Source organism: Dermacentor albipictus, chromosome 1 (genome assembly GCF_038994185.2).
Source record: "Dermacentor albipictus isolate Rhodes 1998 colony chromosome 1, USDA_Dalb.pri_finalv2, whole genome shotgun sequence".
In the NCBI taxonomy this organism is placed as follows: Eukaryota; Metazoa; Arthropoda; class Arachnida; order Ixodida; family Ixodidae; genus Dermacentor; species Dermacentor albipictus.
In genome coordinates this window covers 510,442,033-510,464,610 of record NC_091821.1, presented here as the reverse complement: position 1 = coordinate 510,464,610, position 22,578 = coordinate 510,442,033, and the positions used below count along the sequence as shown (strand labels likewise).

At 45.9% G+C, this 22,578-nt stretch overlaps 1 protein-coding gene across 5 annotated transcripts in view; it reads right to left on the bottom strand.

Annotated features, from left to right (window-relative positions):
- LOC135913372 (neprilysin-2-like) overlaps window positions 1-22,578 on the bottom strand; it is a 472,005-nt gene that overhangs the window by 201,159 nt on the left and 248,268 nt on the right. For 4 of the 5 annotated variants that reach the window (XM_065445971.2, XM_065445968.1, XM_065445969.1 and 1 more), the window contains exon 5: window positions 18,145-18,438. In XM_065445971.2, the coding sequence (XP_065302043.1) occupies window positions 18,145-18,438 (294 nt within the window). The remainder of the gene's footprint in view (window positions 1-18,144; window positions 18,439-22,578) is intronic. The other variant, XM_065445970.1, reaches the window with a different exon arrangement.

Genomic DNA, 22,578 nt, shown 5'->3' with positions numbered 1-22,578 from the left:
AATCTCGAGGGGTCCTTGCTGGCTGTCGAGAATGGCGTTGTCGAGCCTTCTTAGTGGCCTTCAACTTCGCAGGACACGTCGTGGAAGTGATGTCATGATCGTTTGTTTGGCATACGCTGCATCTAAACGATGCCGGCGGTTCAGGCTCCATGGTGTCGTCTTTAGGTGGGTAGGGGCAGGATGATTTCATGTGTCCCTGTCTAAAGCAAGAGTAGCAGTACACAACGGAATGCTTGAACGGACGCGGGCGCAGTACGCAGCCGTAATACAGGATACTTTCAGGTGGGGAATTAGGACCTTGAAGCGTGATTAGGCACCGACGACCGCTGCCTAGGTAGCGAGCAGCCACGACCTTGTGTGTGGGACACGATAGTTCCTGCAGGAGCCTCTCGGTTTCTTCGTCAAGGCCAACGCCATTAACCACGTAGCGTCTTAAATCTGTACCACTGGCGAGGTACGCCTGGACTGGAAGGACACGCTCTTCCGAGACTTGTATTTGTTGCAGTTCTTCGAATTTATAAACTAGCGCCATAGCAGACACCCATATTGAGACCATATTAGTGGGTTTGTGTAGAGCAAAACCTGGAAATCGGGAAGTCTCTAGGCAGGCGTCCAGGGCCGCTTGAATGATACAGTTGTGCAGAGTGGACATGTCATATCTAGCACGGCGCTTGATAACCAATTTGTACCACGATGTCGTTGGCGACTCCGGAGACGTGCGTGTCGGTCGTGCAGGCATGCCTTGTGATGAGCGAGGACTTTTCGGGGCTGCTGGAGCTACATTTTCATCCGATGGAAGGCCAGTAGCTTCCTTCGTCCTCTTGGCTGAGGTATGCGCCACGACAGCAGGGCTGTTCTGCTCCATGTTGGTGGTATCCATGCTCAGGGTACCACCTTCACCCCTTGCACTTGTCCCCACGGAGGAGACGTTTCTAGCTTGGATGGTAGTTGCATCGGTAATGTTCCGCCCTTTCGACGCAGCGGACAGCAGCTTGAATGCCCCGCGCCGGCGCGGCGAGTGCCGCGGGGGCACTCGCACTCGCGAAGCCGCACAAGAACTCGAGCTCGACGGCGCAGCAGGAGGGTGTAGATGACGGCGTACCTTGTAGATAGGCGCCAGTAGTAATTACGAACCGCCAAAGCGGTCCATAAACAACAGAGTTCCAGTAGCGGGGAAAAGAAACCAGCAAACGGGGCGAAAATCCGGAGCTACGGAAAAACACGTCCGAGCGGAACGAGCGCTGGAAACCGGTCCCCCGACGCGACTTGTGTAGTACTTTCTGGAAGACACGATGGTGACAGCGATTATTCTGGAACCTTCGATTACTCATCCATAAAAGCCGAGGTGCTTGCCCTGCAGGTAACATTTCGACGATTGTAGACTGTGTTCGCTCTTATCATTGAGGTTTCAGTGTCTCTTGCTTTTCTAGGTGCAAGTTTATCCCGTAAGAAGTTAGTTTCGTCGTTCACAGTCTTGCGACTGTATTCTTTGTCGTCAGTACAATGTGACATCTGGTGCAGGTGCTTTTGCGTTCATGTATTGGACGCCCCCATCAACCTCACACATCGAAGTCTACATCGGCGTCGCCTCAGACCATCAATCATGCCGAAGGACAGAAAACCTGGCCTCAGAGCACCGACTTCTACCTGAGACGACCGGAAATACGGTGGCCGAGTCAACAACCACAACTACAGCCCCAACATCACCCATCGTCAGCAACAGCCCACGAAGCCACCGACCCACTCCTGATCGTCGTTTGAAAACCGAGAAAACTTGCTTGAAACGTATCAGAGGGTCGCAACATTTAACAAGTGGTACAGCTGTGCCATGTCTTCTTCTCATTGGAAGAGGCCGCCTGGACGTAGTTTGAGAATCCAGAAACCAACTATTTCACCACGATTTCCTACAGGCATTCACGAGCGTCGTGCGCAAAGTGAGAGCGCAAGTTCCGCTGGAAACCAGAGAACAACTGCCAAATGAGACCATCGCCATATTCACGGAAGAGATGACCCGTCTTTTCACACACGCCGACCTGGTTATGTCAAAGCAGAAAACCTGATGCGGGGTGTAAAGCAAGAATGTTGGCCGAAGTGATCCACAACCCCTGAAGAAAATAGCTGTGTTTTTACAAAGGCAATGGCTATTGAGACGACGCCGGAAATGGCCACCCGCAAATACAACAGCCAAGTGCTTTTGCGAAAGAGCGAGATTTAAGCACTAAGCTCATAGTAGCTCCAGGAGACAGCTAGAACTGTCATACGCGACGAACAGTGCAGGATATGGCCTTCGACGCCACCTCAAGTAGCATCCATTGCTGACATTGTCCGAGAGCAGATCCATCAATCACATGGAGTCCCCGAATCGCCATGGCAACAGCCAGAAGCGGCGACCTACGCTGCCCTATCCCGCCGTAACACTCCCACTCCTCACCCGTGCAGTGGCCCGGTAACGCCCCAGCTGACAGCTCACCTTCCCGTCGTCCAATGTATCTACCCCATGGAGACAGAGAATGGACCGCACTACACCACCGCCCGCTCGGCGACCCACTGCAGATAAACGGGCCACGTCTACCGCCGGTGCCCACACTTTCACACTCACCCTCACTGCGAGGCTTCGCCATGAACACGCCACGTCTACAGTTTGGCGAATGGCCTTGTGATATCACCGACTACATCGCCGCAACACAGTGGAGACCCCGAAGTTATTTGCGTTTGCTTGAGCAGGACGCTGCCTGTCGCCACAGTGCCGACCATATACACAGAGCCAACCCATGGCCGGTCCCTCAGCCCATATCGGGACAACTAAAAGCAGCAACAGATGGAGGTGCGGTTGCTGTAGGTTGAAATACCGCAGATCCTCCGCCGACAACGGTGATTCTTCAGTGCATATATTGACGACGCACAATCAACTCGCCGACATCCAGATGAAACTTCGAAGCCAAGCATACACCGACAAAAGAAGACCTGATGACGAGACGAGCCAGCTACAGCACAATGGGATACAGCCGCGATCTGACACCACGACCTAATTGCAATGCAAGACGACAAACCACCGACCTCGACGTGCTTCTCGACGGCCACAATGTCCCCACTCTAATTTACACAGGAGCCGACTACTCTGTAGTCAGTGGATTCTTCACCGCCAAGCTGAAGAAAGTCAAGACTTCATGAAACAGCCCTCATATCCGGACAGCTACAGGACGCCTTACGACACTGACTGGAATATGCACAGCAAGAGTTACAGTGCATGACGGGTCTTACACTGCGACCTGCATTATCCTTCAAGAGTGCTGACGTGGCAAAATGCTTGGCATTAACTTTTTGAATCAGCACCGCGCAGTCGTTGACCTAAAGGGGAAGCCAATAACAGTCAACACACCAAGGGGGAAGGCTAGATGAAACTTCCAGTCAGTGTAGCTTGAGAGTACTTGAAAACCAAGTCAGCATCTGGCATCGCTCTAGCATTGTCATTTCTGCCAGCACCGAAACACCCGCACACGTAGGTGGCCACACGGAGCGCGACTAACGCGTATTCCTTGACCGTTAAATTTGCGTCGTAAGAGGGATCGTTCGACTGCACGGAGGAAAATCGAAAGTGATGCTGACAAACTTCAGCCAGGAGCCCAAGCACATCAACAGGGGCGCAACAATTGCTTATACCGAGGAAATTGTTGAAACCAGCAATGCGTTTGTCCTCGCGCATTCTGCCGCATCTTCCTCGACGACCATAGTTCTCGAACCAGAGTTCAACATAAATCCAAGCCTCCCCATCAGTAAGCAGCAAGCGCTCCAAGATCTTCGAAGATACAAAGGCTGCTTTTTGACGACATCGAGGTTCGACAAACACCAGTGTAACTGCATTTAGAGAAACACATAAAACCCATATTTGAAATAAATTATTATGTTATGATTTACTCTGTGCTTTTGTTTCTCTTTCATTTCTTCTTTTTCATTTATATTTAATTATTTCACCTCATAACGGCGCACTACTACTGTTTATGTTAACATCATACGCATGTTTTCAGTGTTAGTATCAATTTGCATTTCGGTATCATATGTTTATGCCATCACAAAACATACTTATGTATATATAAACCTTGTTTCTTTTTTCGCCCGTTTCATCTGCTGGTTTGGTTAATTCTATATTTATCTGCTAATTTCGTGATTTGTATCCAATAATCATGTGCAGAGGGTCCCAGTATGGTCTTGTGACCTTGGGACCCTCTTCTGCATATCTTTCTTGTAATCACGCTTTGAAAAAAATTTTTTGATATTTGATGAACAACCGACGAGTGCGCTCCACCACTCCGCCAGAGCTCTTACCGAGCGTTGATGCAACAAAGGGAAGCTATAAGGGCAAAGAATTGATGAAATGCTGCGCGTCAACATCATGCAGCCGACATCTTCAGTATTCTTGGCAAAGAAAAGAAGGACGGTAGCCTACGTTTCTGTGTCAATTATTGTCGACTGAACGAGATGACAACATATACCTCTTTGCGCGACTAGACGACGCATTGAATCGATTCTGCACGCTAAATACTTCTCGTAGATAGATCTCAAAATGGCTACTGGCAAATAGAAGTCGATGAGAGGAATCTCAAAATGACCGCCTTCATTGCACCCAACGGCCTGCGCGAGTTCAAGCTCATGCCGTTCCGACTGTGCTCGGTGCCTGTAACGTTCCAACACGTGAAGGACACGGTGTTATCAGGGTTGAAGTGACAGACTTGCCTCGTCTACAGAGATGACGTTCACCATAGGCGCATGGGACAGTACTACAGGCCATGAAGTCATCAGAGTTCATTCTGAAGCCGGAAAAGCTGAGCTTCTCTTACCACGAGCTTCTGCGTTGGCACCACGTCATCAACAATTGTGAAGTCCACTCTGATCCACAGAAAACATCTGCCATCGCTTACCTCCCGGAGCGCTCCGAAAAAAAAGGAGTGCACAGATTCGTTGGCTTGTGCGCCAAGGAATTGTATGTCAGGCGCTTCGTCTAGAACTTTTCCTGCATCGCCAGGCCACTAACTGCTCTGAACAATTCAGGCCTCGATTTGAAGTGGAAAGCGCCGCAAGCCGAAGCTTTCTCTAAGCTTAAACAGCGCCTGCAATCATCACGAGTGCTCGCTCACTTCGATGAGGGTGCCGACACCAAAGTCGAGACCAATGCAAGTAACTTTGGCGTCGACGACATCCTAGTCTAAAGAAAAGACGGACTTCAAAGGGTCACCACTTACGCTAGTTGACCGCTGTCGAAAGCGGAAGCAAATTATTCCATGACAGAAAAATAATGCGTTATCATCATTTGGGCTACCACGAAATTCCGCCCTTACTTTTATGGCAGGCCCTTTAAGTCGCAAGCGAACACTCCTTCTGTTGGCTGGCAAATTTACAGGAACCTTCAGGACGCCTCGCACGATGATGTTTGAGACTCAACGAATTTGACATTACCGTCGTCTACACATCCGGACAAATCCACTCTGACAGCGTCTGCCTATCAGCACTGACCAGCCGTCGCATGACGAGGATGAGAACGACGCCTTGCTAGGCACAAAAGGCGCTCAACACCAACGAGCCAACAGGAAGATAAATGCCTCCTCGGGTATTTGAAAAGCAAAACAGACGTTCTACCCTGGGGCGCTTAGGCGAGGATTTTCTTCGTTTTCCCTGCAAAACAACGTCCTCATATAGGAGAACTCATCAGTCCGTGCCCACTACCATCTTGTCGTTTCCGCAACGCTGCGTCCAGGAGTATTGAAGGCAATACATGACGATCCGACCGCTGGGCACCTAGGATTCTCCCGGGCGCTATCTACAATACCGGAAAAGTATTAATGACCGCGCCTGACTGCCACCGTCGCCCGTTGCGTCAATTCATACCGACACTGGCAGTGACGCAAAACACTGTCGGGAAGGCCAGCAAGGTAACTACGGCCAATTGAGCCTCCTTCCCGATGGTTCAATCAAGTTGGGAAGGACTTATTGGGGCAACTTCCTACGTCATTATCTGGAAATCAGTGGATCATCATGGCTGCCGACTACCTTACCCGCTGCACCAAAACAAAAGACCTGACTCAAGATAGTGCAGCAAAGGTGGTGAAATTCTTCAACGAACATACACTGCTACTACATAGTGCCCCTTGAGGGCTCATCACCGACCGAGGGATGGCTTTTACAGCGGAGCATGCTCTAGCCGTTTTGGAATACAGCAAGGCAAGCCGCGAGAGGAGAACTGCCTACAACCTGCAGACGAACGGTCTTACGGAGAGGCTAAACAACACTCTCGTCGGCATGTTGGCCGTGTACGTCGACGTCGAACACAAGACATGGTATGCCTTCTTTCGGGACGCAACCTTCGCTTATAACAAGACCTTCAGATAAACAGCGCAGATCCCACAATTCAAGCAGGTTTACGGAAGGAAATAGCCGATTTTCGATGCCATGCTACAGCACGTCCCCGACGAAGAAAATCTCGACGTCGCCGCCTGTCTCCAGCACGCCGGAGGAGCCTGACAGCTAGCCCACCTGCGCACCAAGAATAAGTAGAGGACCAACAGACGGCGATACAATCCCCTACGAGATGCGTGGAGTACAAGCCCGGTGACCGTGTTTGGGTTTGGACCCCACTAAGCCGACAAGGTCTTACTGAGAAACTTCTCCGACGCTACTTAAGACCCGACAAGATCATCCAAGGAATTGGCGCACAAGACTATGAGGTCCTGTCAGAATGCATTTCGCTATCGCAGCGGCGAAGCTCACGACTTGAAAGAGTCTATATCATGCAGCTTCAGCCGTACTACCAGCGCCGACAAGCTATTGCACTCTGTTTCTTCGTTCTTTTTTCTTTGCTAAGCATGCCTTTGGTTTTCGATCTGGTGTTTGTAGCATTATAACCATGCTACTTGAGAGGGGGGTATTGACACGTGTACATCATTCTAAGGTGACCATTTTTCACCGGCTAACAAAGATTAAACGTTATCGCTCACCGCACGACGTGCCTGCATGTATCGGAAGTTTCTCGTTTGTTATCCATGGTTCTGTATGTTCTTTCATGTCAACGAACCTTCTGTAATCTGATTGTATGCGTGATGCAAATTCTGAAGTACTTTCTGGGAGAGAGCAGGGGACCAGCTATTATTCTGGAACCTTGAATCACTCGTGTTTAAAAGCCGACGCGCTTCCCCTGCAGATGACATTTCATTTCATTTTATTTCATTTATTTGGTGTTTGAGACATACAGCTGTCTCAGGTGCTGCAGCAAGAGGCAGTATTCTTGACTGACAAAGGCTGCAGCAACCAAAACATGTTGACACTCTGCAGATAACAACAGCACAACAAGTGTTACAATTTTCAAAATATTATAACATATCAAAACAATCGCTGCAATCGTTGTGCTTTGAGTGCAACTTGCTTTTGTGGGCATAGGTTCGCCCAATAAAAAGTTTCTTCGTTCACAGTTTTGAGAATGTTTTCTTCATCTTCACTACAGCGCGATACTATCCTTCTACATTGTTCATACTTTTTGTCCTGCAACGAAATCAAGGAGCATGTTTTGTAACGTTGCTCTAAGACAACTTTGTGCAATACCATAAATTGTAACGAGTACGCAGCACTGACATAACATCTGCATTTGCACTTTCATGTTTGCGTGATTGTGTGACCTTGATATGAGTAATTTTTGTGTGACCAATTTTTAATTCACACCATTAGCGCATGGAAACCTGGACAGGAGTAAATTCTCGCTTATGTATTGCTTGTTGGAGTTGAATCTACATTGAGATTTGACGAACAAAGTAAAACTGACGATATTTTGGATAGTGGTGTGAAGTGTATTTTACTATTCAAAGGAAGCATTAAAACATCATACGGGAGACAGAGCGTACAGGAAACCACAACATTCAAGAAAAATTACGTAAAATAACAACACTGATTTGTAAATTATAGATATAATTTAACCATAGTATAAAGTATATAGCATACATTAAGAACAGAAATCCGAAATAACACGTACTATGACAATGAAGTCTCAGAGGTCAAATGAGTTTTTTTTTTTCAACCACTGCGTCTATGTTGCGCAATAACCCAAAATATTTCTAGCAATGTAATAATCCCCAGTGGCCCAAGAGCGATTTTTACTCGCGGGATCGAATGCCGGCCACGGCAGCCGCATTTCGATGGGGGCGAAATGCGAAAACACCTGTGTAATTAGATTTAGGTGCACGTTAAAGGACCCCAGGTGGTCGAAATTCCCGGAGTCGTCAACTACGGCGTGCCTCATAATCAGAAAGTGGTTTTGGCACGTAAAACCCATAATTTAATTTTTTTACTGATGTTTACGTGACAACTCTGGCTTGCCAGTCTCCGAAACCGAAGTCGCTGACGCTTTAAACAATACATTATTTTCTGCTCTTACTAATGACAACCCGGAAATTCTTCCCGTATTACCTCCTCCTACTTATGCCTCTATGGTAAACAGTACTTTTACTGCGAACGGACTTATTAAAATAATTTATTTCTGAAAAAAATCGGCCTCGTGTGGTACTGACAGTATTACCCAAGGTATTAATAGAGCAGTAGGCACATTAGCAGTCTTTTCCTAACGCTAATATTTCAACAGTCTCTCACAACTAGGTCATTTACTGGGAAATTGGTAAAATAGGTACAAACATTGAGAAAGGCGCCCGTGCAAATCATAGCAACTGCGTCGAATTTCCATTACCAGTGTTTTCTCGAAAGTAAATGAGCACGTCATACATTCTTACATTGCCACTTACCTGTCATCTGTCAATTTCTTTCACCCTTACCAGCACGGATTTCGCAAAGCTCATTCTTCTGACATGCAACGTGCTCTGTTCCTTCACGATTTGCATTCTTATCTCGACCGCAAAGTTTCCACTGATGCTCTCTTTCTGGATTTCGAAAAAGCTTTCGATAAAGCGTCACGTATCCTTCTGCATAAACTCTCGTCCCCTAATCATTAACCCGACATCTTGAATTTGATCTGTGAATTTCTAACCGATCACCTTCAATTTTTTTCCGCTAACTCTATCTCCTCAATCCTGTTTCCTGTACTATCTGGTGTGCCCTAAGGCTCTATCCTGGGGCCTCTCCTCTTACTCATGTATATTAATGACCACCCATTTAAGTTGTCATCCAACATGCACCTTTTAGCGGACGATTGCGTTCTCTACGGACAAATAACCTACGCTTTAGACTGCTCCGCTCTTCAGAAACACCTCCTCCGAATTGAGGCATGGTGCAGCAAATGGTACATGTCCCTCAATGTAGTACTTTCCTATTCCCTTCACAACTGCACATTAACGCATTGTGAAACGTTTTAAAACCTGGGATTGCATATATCGAGTGACATCTTGGACTCATCATATCAATCACTTAACTAATTCCTGCAACCGAATACTAGGTTACCTAGGTCATAGGTTGTCTTCAGCAGCTCAAGCAATCCAACTACCTGCATATATTGCTTTATTTTATTATAAACTAGAGAATGCTTGTGCTATTTCTGACAACCATCACGGTAATATGATTCACATCATTGATTAGGTTCAGAACCGAGCTGCCAGATTTATTCTTTCCGAATACTTCCATAACACGAGCGTTTCAGCCTGAAAATCCCAGTTGTATCTTCCCTCGCTCACCTCCCGCTGTAAAAGTGCTCGTCTTTTTTATTTTTAGGTTCTTTCATTCACAGCCTACAGGTAACCAAATCATCATCCCAGCCCACCACCTCTGCCTCCACACACACCTGCGTATCTATCGCGCACCCATTCCACTACGGGTGCATGTATGTGAAAAAAGGTATTGAAATGAGGTCCGGAAACTCGACTGTTTAAGCCCAGGCGGGCCGCTACCACGTTGGAACTGTCAGGCCAAGCCAATCAGCTACATCATGTGCCTTCTGGACGGCCCATAGTTGGTCTTGAAACAATGGGTTTTGAATCCATTTTCGACACTGCGTCCATTCTTCAACGAGGTTGGGGGGGAGTCGCGGGAGACCCTGCCAGCACGTCTTATTCCAATGATGCCAGTACAATTGTTGCCGTCCATCTTAATCTCCCTCTCTGGGGGAGATTAGGATGGACCTACCTGCTCGACTTGGCACGAGGAGTTGCTAACCGTTACAGCCACAACAGAGCCGTTCACCATCATTCCACAACGTATCAGCCTTCGTTTTCCACGCGCAGCCCGTAAATAGTATATTCATCACTCTGACATTGCCATCATCACTAAAATTTCCAATTTCAAAGCTGCCATCGAAGACCATTTTTCAAGTCACACTACCTAACCTGACGCGCCGATCTTTCAATACTGCCCACCCCTTTTCTCATCTCGCAGTTAGGGACCTCTGAGGTTTAATAAATATGTAAACAAACAAATAAATAAATACTCCATCAACACAGTCCTCCGAAAACAAAACAACACAGATGAACTTAGAAACTGAATAGCTGACTGCCTTGAATAAAGCGATGCATATGCATCTCTAACAACATTTGAATACTCGACTGAATGTTATAAAGTACAGCTCTGCTTTGCACAGGGCAAACCGCATTTAAAACAAGAAACGTCACACGTGGACGAGAGTTCTTTAAAACAAACAGCCTAGCATGGCAGCCGGCCTACAAACCTTTACGAATGGCTTTACTCACTATGACACACTGCCAAAAGTCCATGCACCATACCATATTTCGAAACTGCATAGAGCTGGAGTCTTCCTAAAGAACTGACGACAGAAGTTCCTTAACTGGCGCAAGTACGTACGCTAAAACGGCACGTGCAGAAAATGTTACTGTCTACCCGTCGTTCGTCTTATGCATCGTGCCCATTCACCATGCCGAGTTTAGGATGTTTGAATATCATCTCCTCCCTGCTGTTCGATGAAGAGCATGCAGGCACCCTATCGACAATGGCAAATCAGCATTCCGGTGGGTAAGTGCCCACAAAACCCTCCAAACTTGTGTCAGCGAGACTAGAGACGGCGATTGTTCTCGCCTCCGCAAGTTGCTTGCAATCCTCATGCCTCGCCTCTTCATGAAAGTATCGCGTCTCTGCCTGTAGCTGCCCGCTGACCGACGTCAGTACCCCACAAGCAAGAGCATGTAAGCGCTGCACAAACGAACCTACATGCGCAAGGACACATGAAAGCTTTCATGCATAACCTTCCATAAAAAAACACAAGCGTACACACATGTAGTAAACAGCGCGCTACCACACACGCGCTCACATACTCAAGTAACGTGGACTCACACTCGTTCTTTCGGCACACGCGCCCAAGCACAGACATGCAATTTTTCGTCACAATATCTGCCCGCTTGGGTTGTATTGTCAAGGTATTCTCCACTTCAGTCGAGTTGGTAAAGAAAGCGATAGCACCACAATGAAGACACCTCCTGCGCTCCGTGTAACACGTAACGCGACAACCCTTCGCACACAATATAATTCTTGCAAGCTGAGACCACACAAGCACAAGTAAATGACGCAACTCTGAATCCACGCACCTTTAGCTATAGTCATCACACACTAAAAAATTATTCCACCACCTACTTATACGTGGTTGGCTCCAATGGACAAGGCTAGTCGCGCGTTCACAACATTACTGCTGCCCGACCAAGAGGAGCTGTCGACGGATGTTAGGCTTATATTCTCGCCTTCATCATATCGTCGACTAGGCGATCGCTGATTATCCAAGCTAGTATCAATAAGTGAAAGTGCACGAAAGTAGCAACCATTGTAGAACCTTAAAGAACTGGATTATACCTAGCTTTCGCGACCGCCGCCCTAGCCTCTATTTTACTCCATTTAGATACGAGATTTCTGGACAGGAAAAAAAGACTCTGCTTATGACTGATTTGAGTACACCTACGAGTGTTGGGAATGAATTCTGGTTTTTATATCAGGTTGCGATATCCCCACGATTAAATATATATTTTTCCTCGAGGAGTTTATTAGGCTGTGCGTAGTATGTCCTACCTATACGGGCTATAAATTGTGTTTACAGTGCGCGGAGGAAATACATCTTTACTCCATTTTAGGATCAGAGGTTTTTGCACGAATAAACTCGCTTTTGTAAATGGAGTGATATCAAGTCAGTCCATTTTTTTACGCTGCCATTGGGGTAATTTGGTCTTTCACCTCATGGCGATGGAGTAAATGTATTGAGGTATGGAGTTTTACAAGTTATTCAACCATAAATATACCCGTTCAGGCTTATTTATGTTTTCAATGTAAGTCGACATATTGTGAATGCATAAAGCGTGTGCTTGATGTATATTGAGCCCTCCAATTTATAGAACATTACCGATGCTGTGCTGTCTTGAATAAATACTTCACGATCGGCTCATAGGGTCGTTCAGGGAAAAGCTTAGAAGGTGACGCGCTCAAAACAGCACGAGTAGATACGCCCACTTGCGTCCCTTCCAAAGCTGGGTTATCAGAAGTTGGCCGATAACAAGCATGGCGTCGTAAGTCAACCCCAGTCGAGGGCTCTGAGAGGCAAATATCCTTGTGGCAGTGAACGGTGCGCTTTCTTACTAGGAAGTGCGAACGGCTGCAAAGCTATAGCTCCTCGTGCTCGCTTTCAATATATGTTGCCGATGTCCTATAAGTGACTCCTTGGATCTGGCACAGCAGAGCTGTGAGGCACCCCATGTTGAGGTTATTGCGTCCCAGTGAACACTTCAAGGCGTTTTTATTGAAGCGAATCAGGCGCTCCCACCATTCGCACCACCGTGAAGCTCCTGTGACGGTAAATCTCCATAGCATCGGTAGTTATAGGCTGCATACTCGCGTAAAATGGTGAAACGGCGGCAAAGGTCCCAGCGCATGTGTTGAATGTCTCGGCGTTATTCAAGTATGCTGCCGAGAGGACTCCGCACCATGCAATGAAACGACGAAAAGTGAGGAAGGTAGTGGCCGCGCTTTTGTGTGACGCAGCTCTAAGATTGACGGCTGGGATGGTGCAAACAATTGGAAGGATGCTTAGCTCCGCCTTTGAGAGTTGAACGCCCATAACATTCAAAGATCCCTGGATGCTTATCACTCTTCCCGGGAAATAGAGCCTATGTAACCGTAATGTTTAGCGGGAAGCGCTGGCGACGACCGCTATGCACGAAGGCGAGATTTCTGGTGGAAACGCGGTCTCTTTATTGGGCCGATTCCGGAGGTTTGCAAAGCCGCGCTAAGAAAATTACACCATTTTCAGGATTCTGATATTGTTTCCCAGTTTTGATATTTCAGTCTGAGAACAGTTCACATAAAAGGAATGAGCTGTTGGTGTTTGGTTTCGTGACATTCTTCTCCGCCCTCTCATTCTCAAAATTCCGAGGACCAACTTTGTCAAGAATTTAAATAGATGGACTGATGTAGTGCATACTGCGCGTATGAGCGTCCTCTTTTGAACGGGGCGGTGGGTTGCACCACCAAGCTCTTCTTATTATACTGTCTAATGTGCTACCGAGGTTAAAAAAGAAAAAAAGTAAAAGATAAAAAGCCCACAATGAATTTCCATAACCATATATTCACCCCCTATTGTGAACGTTGATTTTGTAGGTCTCCTTTTTTTTGTCGCTTCCCTACTTTTCTTCTACCAATCATCCAAGCACCTCTTACTAATCTCTATTGCGGACATGTTTACTTTCCCCCTGCTCTCGCTCTACCTAAGGGCTTCAGTGAGGCCAGTGGTGACTAAATCGACCGCTGGGCAGATGCCTTCATATTCTAATAAAATATGATCCTCACAAATTTTTCAAAATTTAGGACAAGGTATTTAGGACAAGGACAAGACCTGGAGGGGTTGGGAGAAACCAGCCGCGCCGCTTTAGAGCCTTTGGGATTTACGCGCGCCGGCGCGCGCTAATCTCGGATGCTATGGCTGCTCCATGAGTGGAAGAAACGTATGGAAAATGGTATGTGCTTTGAGTTTTCGCGTAGCAGAATCAAGTTTTCCCGTATATGCAAGTAACAATCCCACGATATCATGTCCATAGGTTGTGCATAGGTGGAACTTTACGATTTCTCTACGTATTTTACCTCCAGAAATTCAATTAGTTCAGTAACTTCCTTGCTCTACATGGAGTACCCGCGTGGTCAGGTGTGTGTGCTATGAAATTATCTCTACAGTAACGACGGTCGGCGCTATACGCGGGTCGACGACACCGGATTTTCAGCCATACGGGGACGTTAACAATGTCCCTTTATGAGACAAATGTGTAGGCCTCTGTGCTCGCCATGGTTGGCTTTGGCGTTGCGCTGCTAAGCCCCAGAGCGCGGGATTGAATCTCGCCCGCGGCCGCCGCATTCGGATTGGGGCAAAGAGCGAGAATGGGCCGTCTACCATGCATTAGATGCATGTAAAAGAATCCAGGGGTTGGAATCAATCCGAAGTCTCTCACTACGGCTTGCCGCATGAGCATACTGCGTTTTGCAATTACAACTCTTCAATTTTGTTTAATATCTATGTAGACCTTTGCTCGAGCATTTGATTTTTATGTGTACACATTTTCACAGCAGGGAGGCACAAGAAAGACCAGTTGAACTGCAAGAATAGAGCTGAAAAACGCTGACATACCCAGAGATGCGCATATACACCGAGGTAGCTTAGCAGCTAGGCCGTTGCGCTGTTAAGTTCCAAGTTGCGCTTTCGAATGCGGCTTAGGCCGCATCATGTTACTGGCGCAATATCAAGCTCGAGTACTTTCATTCTGGTGCACGTCATGAACTCGTAAGTGGCTAAGTTTACCCGCTGTCGCCTACTACGGCATGCATCATTGATAGATCGTGATTTTGGCATGTAAAATATCAGATTTAAATAAACAAAGAGCTTGCAGAATGCCAAATACACCCAGTTCATAGCGTTCGATGTAGCTGCAGTAATTTTATTACAGGGCACATAGACGCTCTAATAATTAGATTTTAAGTGAGCACAAATGTTCGATGGCCGGTTCTATGTCAGCTTTTGCTTGCACTATCGCGATTTAGAGGTGCACTAGAATATAATCAGACGCTATAGTTTTGTGAGGACCAAAGAGAAATAACTAAAAAGAGCAATAATTATTAGTGCTAGTGTATGGATTAGGCCGCCCTCGAGTACCTTGCATGCCGCCAGCAGACGTTCTTTAGATATGAATTTTTTTCCGCGGACCATATACCAGTGGAACAAGTTGCCACCAGATGTGGGTGACTGCTTCACTGTTGATTATTTGTATGACGCTTTGTGCCCTGGCAACATCGCCATGAATGGTGCTGCGGCTAATATAGACATGAAAATTTATTTAAACCACGTGGGGGACGCACGTGCAAATAATCCAATTTGTCGCCTTCTATATACGACGGACCCATGAGGAGAAAATCATTTAGCGAAACTTCGTGCTGCCTCCAGACAACCATGGTTAAAATACCTACAAAGCTGCTTATCATCCAGGCATACTATCCTGTTATTACATGTGTGGGCCTACTAAGCTGCGTAAACCAGAAAGACTACGTGTCGTAGTGCATTTAGACTGCAGTCGGCACCAGTTCCGTGGCGACAAAAACGAGCCATTCTAACGAAAGCCGCGCCTATGGAAGCTGCATGCGCTAGGTGCTAAACATCTTACGGGGCAAAGCATTTTATAATTTATAAAGGGAAAGTCTGACATCCACCAATTAGTAGCAATTGCCACAACGGAAACCCTTATGGGTTCCTTAAAAGAAAATCCTTACAGTTGAAGAAAAAATCATCCTGGGCTGGGACTCGAGACCGGCACCACTGCTTTACAGGGGCAGCCGCTCTACCATCTGAGCTAACCAGGAGGCTGGCGGGTCTACCAACCGTCAACCCGTATCCAGAAAACTAAAAGCAGCAACCAATGAAAGTGCGGTTGCTGTTCGTCGAAATGACGAAGATCCTCCGCCACCGATGAATGCTGAAGACACAACCTTGACGACATAACGACACGCCTTCATCCCGTTGAATCCTGGAAGCACAGAATGCACCAACCAAAGACCTTACGGTGCGACCTACCAGCCACACGTCAACACCACGCGGCCATAATCGGACGCCAAGACCTAACTGCAACGCAAGACAAAGAGCAACCAACCTCGACATTTTGCTCGATGGCCACGCACTCACTGCGTTAGTAGACACTGCAGCCGACTACTCCACCATGGGTGGAACCTTCGCCGCCCATATAGAAGAAATCTAAACCCTTTGCTGTACCCTGTTGCATTTACGCAACGTTCCAATGAACGCCGTTAAAAAGAGAAGCGAAGTCCATTTGGAGCTGCCTATACACATTGTTCTATATCCGCAATATTCGTCTAAAAAACGTGCCTCCTTGTGCTGCCACCTGTACTCATCCTTCGCATCTTCTTCCAAAACAAAAGTTGCGGAGGCTGCGCGTCCCCATGAGCAGTGATAGAGGCATGTTTTGCCAATTGTAAATCTTTTTCACCATAAGACAAATCGCAAAAAAAATTCTGACGCTAAGCTACACATCCCCCTTACTCTGTAGATTCAGAAAACATCGCAGTGCCCTTCTACTGTGTGAACAGGATGCCTGTTGAAGCTGTGTTTTTGGGCCCTTTAATGGCGAACCAAACCTTTGCCGCCGGTCGGCCCGGCATTGCACTATCTTCGGGATCGGCCTGCGTATGGGGACTCTTTAATGCCTGCTTCACCTCCACCGCGGGTCGGCCCGGCATTGCACTATCTTCGGCATCGGCTGACGTATGGGGAGTGCTTAATGCCGGCGTCACCTCCGCCGCTAATGTACTTAATAATGATGGCCAATTAGATGCAGTTTCTTTAGACTTTTCTAAAGCGTTTAACGTAGTTCCGCATCAGGATTCATTCACAAAGTTATCGGCTTTTGGTATTAGTGATAAAATAATATCCTGGACCAACAGTTTTCTAACCAATCCTAAACAGAACGTTGCAATCGATAAACATTTTTCAGAACGACTCGATGTCTACTCCGGTGAACCTCGGGGATCGGATCTGGCACCACTCTTGTTCTTAATGTACATTAACGACATGCAGTTTTCCATTGAAAACTCAATTCAGATGCGCCTGTTTGCTGATGACTGTGTCGTGTACACAGTCCTACACAACTCAGACGACCAGGTAGAACTTCCCAATTCACTGCAAACAATTTACTCTTGGTGCAACACTAGGGGCATGAAACTGAACACTTTAAAAACACATTGCATTTCTTTCACAAATAAGAAACTCCCGCTTAACATTACATATTCGATCGCAAGCTCAATTAACAAAAGGGACCAGGTAAAATACCTAGGCAATAAACTTACGCCTAACCTTAACTAACAGCTTCATATCTCGACCATGTGTCGAAAAGCCGTAGGCAAACTATCCTTTTTAAGAAGGATGCTGCGCGCAGCAACACCACATCTCAAACTAAATGCGTACATAATACTAATAAGACGATGCCTAGAATACGCTTATTTAACATGTATCCCTCATCAAAAATGTCTTATAAATAAAATAGAACGCATACAAAAATTTGCAATTAGGTTTCTATATTCGGATGACAAAAGGCAGTCCAGTGTCTCAGGTCTGCTCATAGGGGCAAACCAAAAATCCCTCGCAGAAACGACGAATTTACCGACTAAAATTCATGTATCAATCATACCATGGTCATTTCTAGATAACAGCTTCTCATTACCTGCAAGATCCTCGAATATGCTCAACCAGACTAAATCAATTCAAAGCAATCTATCTTCCCCCAAGTCGTGGTAGTGTTCACACACATTCGCTTTTCCCGTCGGCCATTCCCCAGTGGAATAAATTAACTAACGATATGGTGTGTGGCAATAACATCGACTCTTTTATAAACCGCATTAAGTGTATTTACTTTTCCCAATGATTTGTTTGTCGTTACATTTCTGTACCACTCCTGAACGGTCTGTGAAGGGCCTGCAGTATATTCAGATAAAAAACATTTGCCTTAGGGAGTATCGCAATCGTCGTTAAACGTTTCCTTTTCGTCATTGTTCTCTTTCCTGCTGCACCAAGTTTTCGGTCAGGCTGCGGATGCCTGTACTGTTGCGGCGGGAAAGCTATATAGCCAAATTCCCCGAAGTTGGAAGCTGTACAAAGGGTGCTTGAGCCAACCTTGGGGGACAGTGAGATACCTGGCGCACAAAGCTGTATTCGCGGCCATCTTCGATGCCTTCATTTAGCACGGGTTGAGGGCCGGCAAAGGCGAAGGTCACCTTCATGCCGGACTCTGAGGCCGGGTCAGCGGTCAGTGTCAGACCGAACAGTGGGTCAAGGTCGAAAGCTGTCACCATGCGGCCGAGGGTTGTTGACAATGATACGGCGTCAGCATCCACATCATGGTCATAAGGCCAGCCCGCCAAAGCCACCGACTGCAGCGCTTCGTGTGCCAGCTTCGGGAAGAAGTGCTCGGGTGACGCCACGCACGCCTGCGCGCCGGACATGGAACACAACGGCATTGCAGTGTATAGATCATTTTTACTAGCTTTGAACATCTTAACAGCATGCTATGACATTTAACTAAGCGCTGGCTCTGAAATATATTTTCAAACAATCGTTGTCGGAAAATTTTGAGGGCTAAGCTCGCTGAATAAATAATTTAATTTACAGACTAATAGCTCCTGGTCTTATCAATGTTGCCCACTTCTGTATCTAAGTACAGCGGCCACCAATAGTGAAACCGTGGACGTATGCTGAAAAAGATTCTTCCGGGTTGTTTTTGAAATATTAGCCGTACTTTTATTTTGCTCCTGTACTTTGATAAAGCTGTCATTTAAGCTGTGAAATTAGCTCGCAAAAGAAAAAAGGATCAGTGCTTAGGTGAGGCTTTTTGATAGAACGGGAAGTTTGGAAAGCGCGTCAACGGTAACAAGCACAGCGGATGCTCGCTGAGTATGTGAGCTCGTTTGTAGGATAGTACTGTTCCATTTATGAAAGCAGTGTACTTCTTGACACGTAGACGAAGATTTAACCACAAAATCAGAAACGCTTATTTGTGTAATATGTGTGCTCCTCTCTCCGGTAGGTCGGCTCAGCAGCATCAAAATGTGCTCCTGTCTCTTCGCGGCTGCACACTGCTCTTTTTAAAAAAAATGTAACCACGACACGGTCGTGTCGCTAAATATATATTGTCAAATATAGTTCAATATGGAGACCGTCACTTTATCCAGAAACAAGGCATTTGTATAGGTAAGTCTTGAGCGCCTGGGTTATAAAGATATTTCTGTTTAACTTTGGTAAAACGTTAGTGGAGGTCATGGCTAACGAATACAGAGTGCCTCGCACTTTCCGATACTTAGACATTTTCTTGATAAAAGGTTGGTGCCCTCTGACTGCTTGGAAGCTGTGGTAGAATCACTGAAATTATGTGAGAGGGTGTTCTGACAATTTAAATTTGAACTTTGAACTTTCTAAGGAAAAACGCGTTATAATTTTTGATATAGCACTGACTTTTCGAGACTACAACTAGGGTTGCCAGATTTACCCACCTATAACTGAGAAGATGTTGCTTTTGTTTGAATCAAGCCATTCTGAGCTGGTAAAAAGAGGTATATCCACTTTATGTTTCCGGTGTGCGCTATAGAAAAGCTGTTGTCACGTCTACCAGGAAACCATTGACCGTCAAGTTCAGAGGCTAACTGAAGCAGGTTTTTCTGCACAATACTTAAGGTGGTAACTGAGCGCCTACGTGTAATGCCTAAAAAACCAAAGTATGGTGAGCGAAAAATCCAAACAAAATAAAGGAAAAGAAAGCTCATGTGATGCCTTGTATTCATAAGGTGTCGCACGATATAAAGAGAGTCGCTGGGTAGCATGGTGTATAATTAGTATTTATGGTGGAATTAGTATTAGCGCTCCGTGTAAACTATCAGGACTGTGCAGGTGCATTGAAAATGCCGGAACGAAAAAAGAAGCTTGCAAGGCCAAGCATGTGAGCAAATACGTTGAGTACGTGAGGCGTGATATCTACGAAATATCGCCGAAGTGTGACAAGGCTATATTGGCTAATCAGGCTGATTCGCCAATGACTGGATGTGCGAGCATTGTGCGTTGACCAGCTCTCAAGGGGCTGGTAACCCCGCTTTTTACTATCGTCAGTGTGACTGTGCAAAAGTCTTTGAAAATGTGACGACTCTTCGCAGCGGCAGGACGAAAACCGAAAGAGAAACACTTGAGGCGTTTTACATCATTGTACAAGAGGAAGGAAAATGCATCAGTGGTCCTTCTACCTCTCTGAGCGATAGCAAGACAGATTTTCTAAGACACGCAGATTTAAAGATAAAGGACTAGAAAGTAGAAATGGATAGCCCAAGATGGTTAGTTCATCAACTTAAACAATTCTGTACCTTCCTAAGAGCATTGGGCACGCATGGGTAGTTTGAAGTTCGATGACTGATCCGTTTTTTTTAAATATATGTCAGCTGCTAGTCCAGCTTTCTGGTGTCTCTGCTTTTCTTCGTGTTGCGTCTGCATATTTTCGCTGGTTTTCTCAAGTTTCAGGGAGTACTGAGATTTGTCGATAATTATTGGCACTGTGGTGTGCTCCTCCATTATGAATGGGGCATACTCTAGCTATATTAATCGAATCAGGAAATATACACAGAGTTATCAATGTGAGCTATAGGAATTGAGTTATGTCTGCTGTATGTTGGACTGGAACTGAGATGATATCCCGAACAGCAGAAGCGATATCATTTAGAAGATTTCCGATTATTTTTACGAGTTTGACGAGGCATTCTTGCAGGTGAGAAAGTAAGCTAATTCAGAAGTGTCTGTCCATTCACCTTCACAGTGCTTGATTGATTAACAGGTAGTGTACATGCTGTATTACGCATAAAATGAGGATTTAGAACTGTAGCAGCTTCTTCACCACTTACAGTACCCTGAGCTGTTGTACATATATAATGTTAATTTTTTCCCTATTAGTTATGTAATGTACAGCCTTCGAGACTTTCCTTGAATTATCTGATATATGAGTAAATAAATATTCCCACTGCTACAGTTTTGCACGCTTTAAATGAGCATTAAGCTTATTTCAATAGTCTTAATTGAACTCAGCGACTACAGTCAGGTCTCTAGTTTCAACGAAATTGTGGTGTAATCCATTTTTCGTCTTGACCCTGTTGCGAAATCGTACCAGTAACACATTGTTTTCTATTTTTATGGTTACAATACTTACTGTAATAAAGGGGAGACGCCAAGTTGTCGCATTGTTTAAAGCTGTGATAAAAATAATTGTACGCGTTATTAAGATCAGTAGTTCCCACTACCCATTTTCGGTTTACTTTTTCCATAAGTGAGCAGAACGATTCCAATGTCTGTGAAGTGACGCTGCGATAAGACGTTCACTTTCCTGAAGGTAAAATTTCTCTTAATGAAGCGTCCTCACACTTCTGCTCATGGTGTAACACATGACCGATGAGTATCATCATCATCAGCCTGGTTATGCCCACTGTAGGGCAAAGGCCTCTCCCATTCCCATATTTCTCCAACTACACCGGTCATGTACTAATTGTGGCCATGTTGTTCCTGCAAACTTCTTAATGTTATCCGCCCACGTAACTTTCTGCCGCCCCCTCCTACGCTTCCATTCCCTTGGAAACCAGTCCATAACCCTTAATGACCATAGGTTATCTTCCCTCCTGATTACATCTCCTGCCCATGCCCATTTCTTTTCTTGATTTAAACTGTCATTAAATCGCGTTTGTTCCCTCTCCCTTTCTGCTCTTTTCTTATTATTTAACGTTACGCCCAACATTCTTCTTTCCATACCTCGTGGTGTCGTCCTCAATTGAAGCAGAACCCTTTTCGTAAGCCTGCGGGTTTCTGCCCCATACGTGAGTACTGGTAAGACACAGCTGTGACGCACTTTTGTCTTGAGGGATAGTGACAACCTGCTGTTCATGATTTGAGAATGCCTACCAAACGCACCCCAGCCCATTCTTATTCTTCTGATTATTTCAGTTTCATGATCCGGATCCGTGGTCACTAATTGCCCTAAGTAGATGTATTCCCTTACCACTTCCAGTGCCTCGCTACCTATCATAAGCTCCTGTTTTCTTCCGAGACTGTTCAACACTACTTTAGTTTCCTGCGGATAAATTTTTAGACCCACCCTTCTGCTTTGCCTCTCCAGGTCAGTGAACATGCATTGCTGGTGCTCTCCTGAGTTACTAAGCAAGGCAATACCATCAGCGAATCGCAAGTTACTAAGGTATTCTCCATTAACTTTTATCCCCAATTCTTCCCACTCCAGGTCCCTGAATACCTCCTGTAATCACGCTGTGAATAGCATTGGAGAGATCGTATCTTCCTGTCTGACGCCTTTCTTTATTGGAACTTTGTTGCTTTCTTTGTGGAGGACTACGGTGGCTGTGGAGCCGCTATAGATATCTATAGAAATCCTATAGATATGTGAAGGAAAGATGAGCCTAAACTTCCCGAAAACCATTTTGCATGACATTGACTAGGTGTTTACCTCATTCGATTTTCTCGTACCCTTTCTACGTCTCCTTGCTACTAAAAGTACCCGAATTAGGTACTTCGGACTTCTATTCACTGGGAGTTTT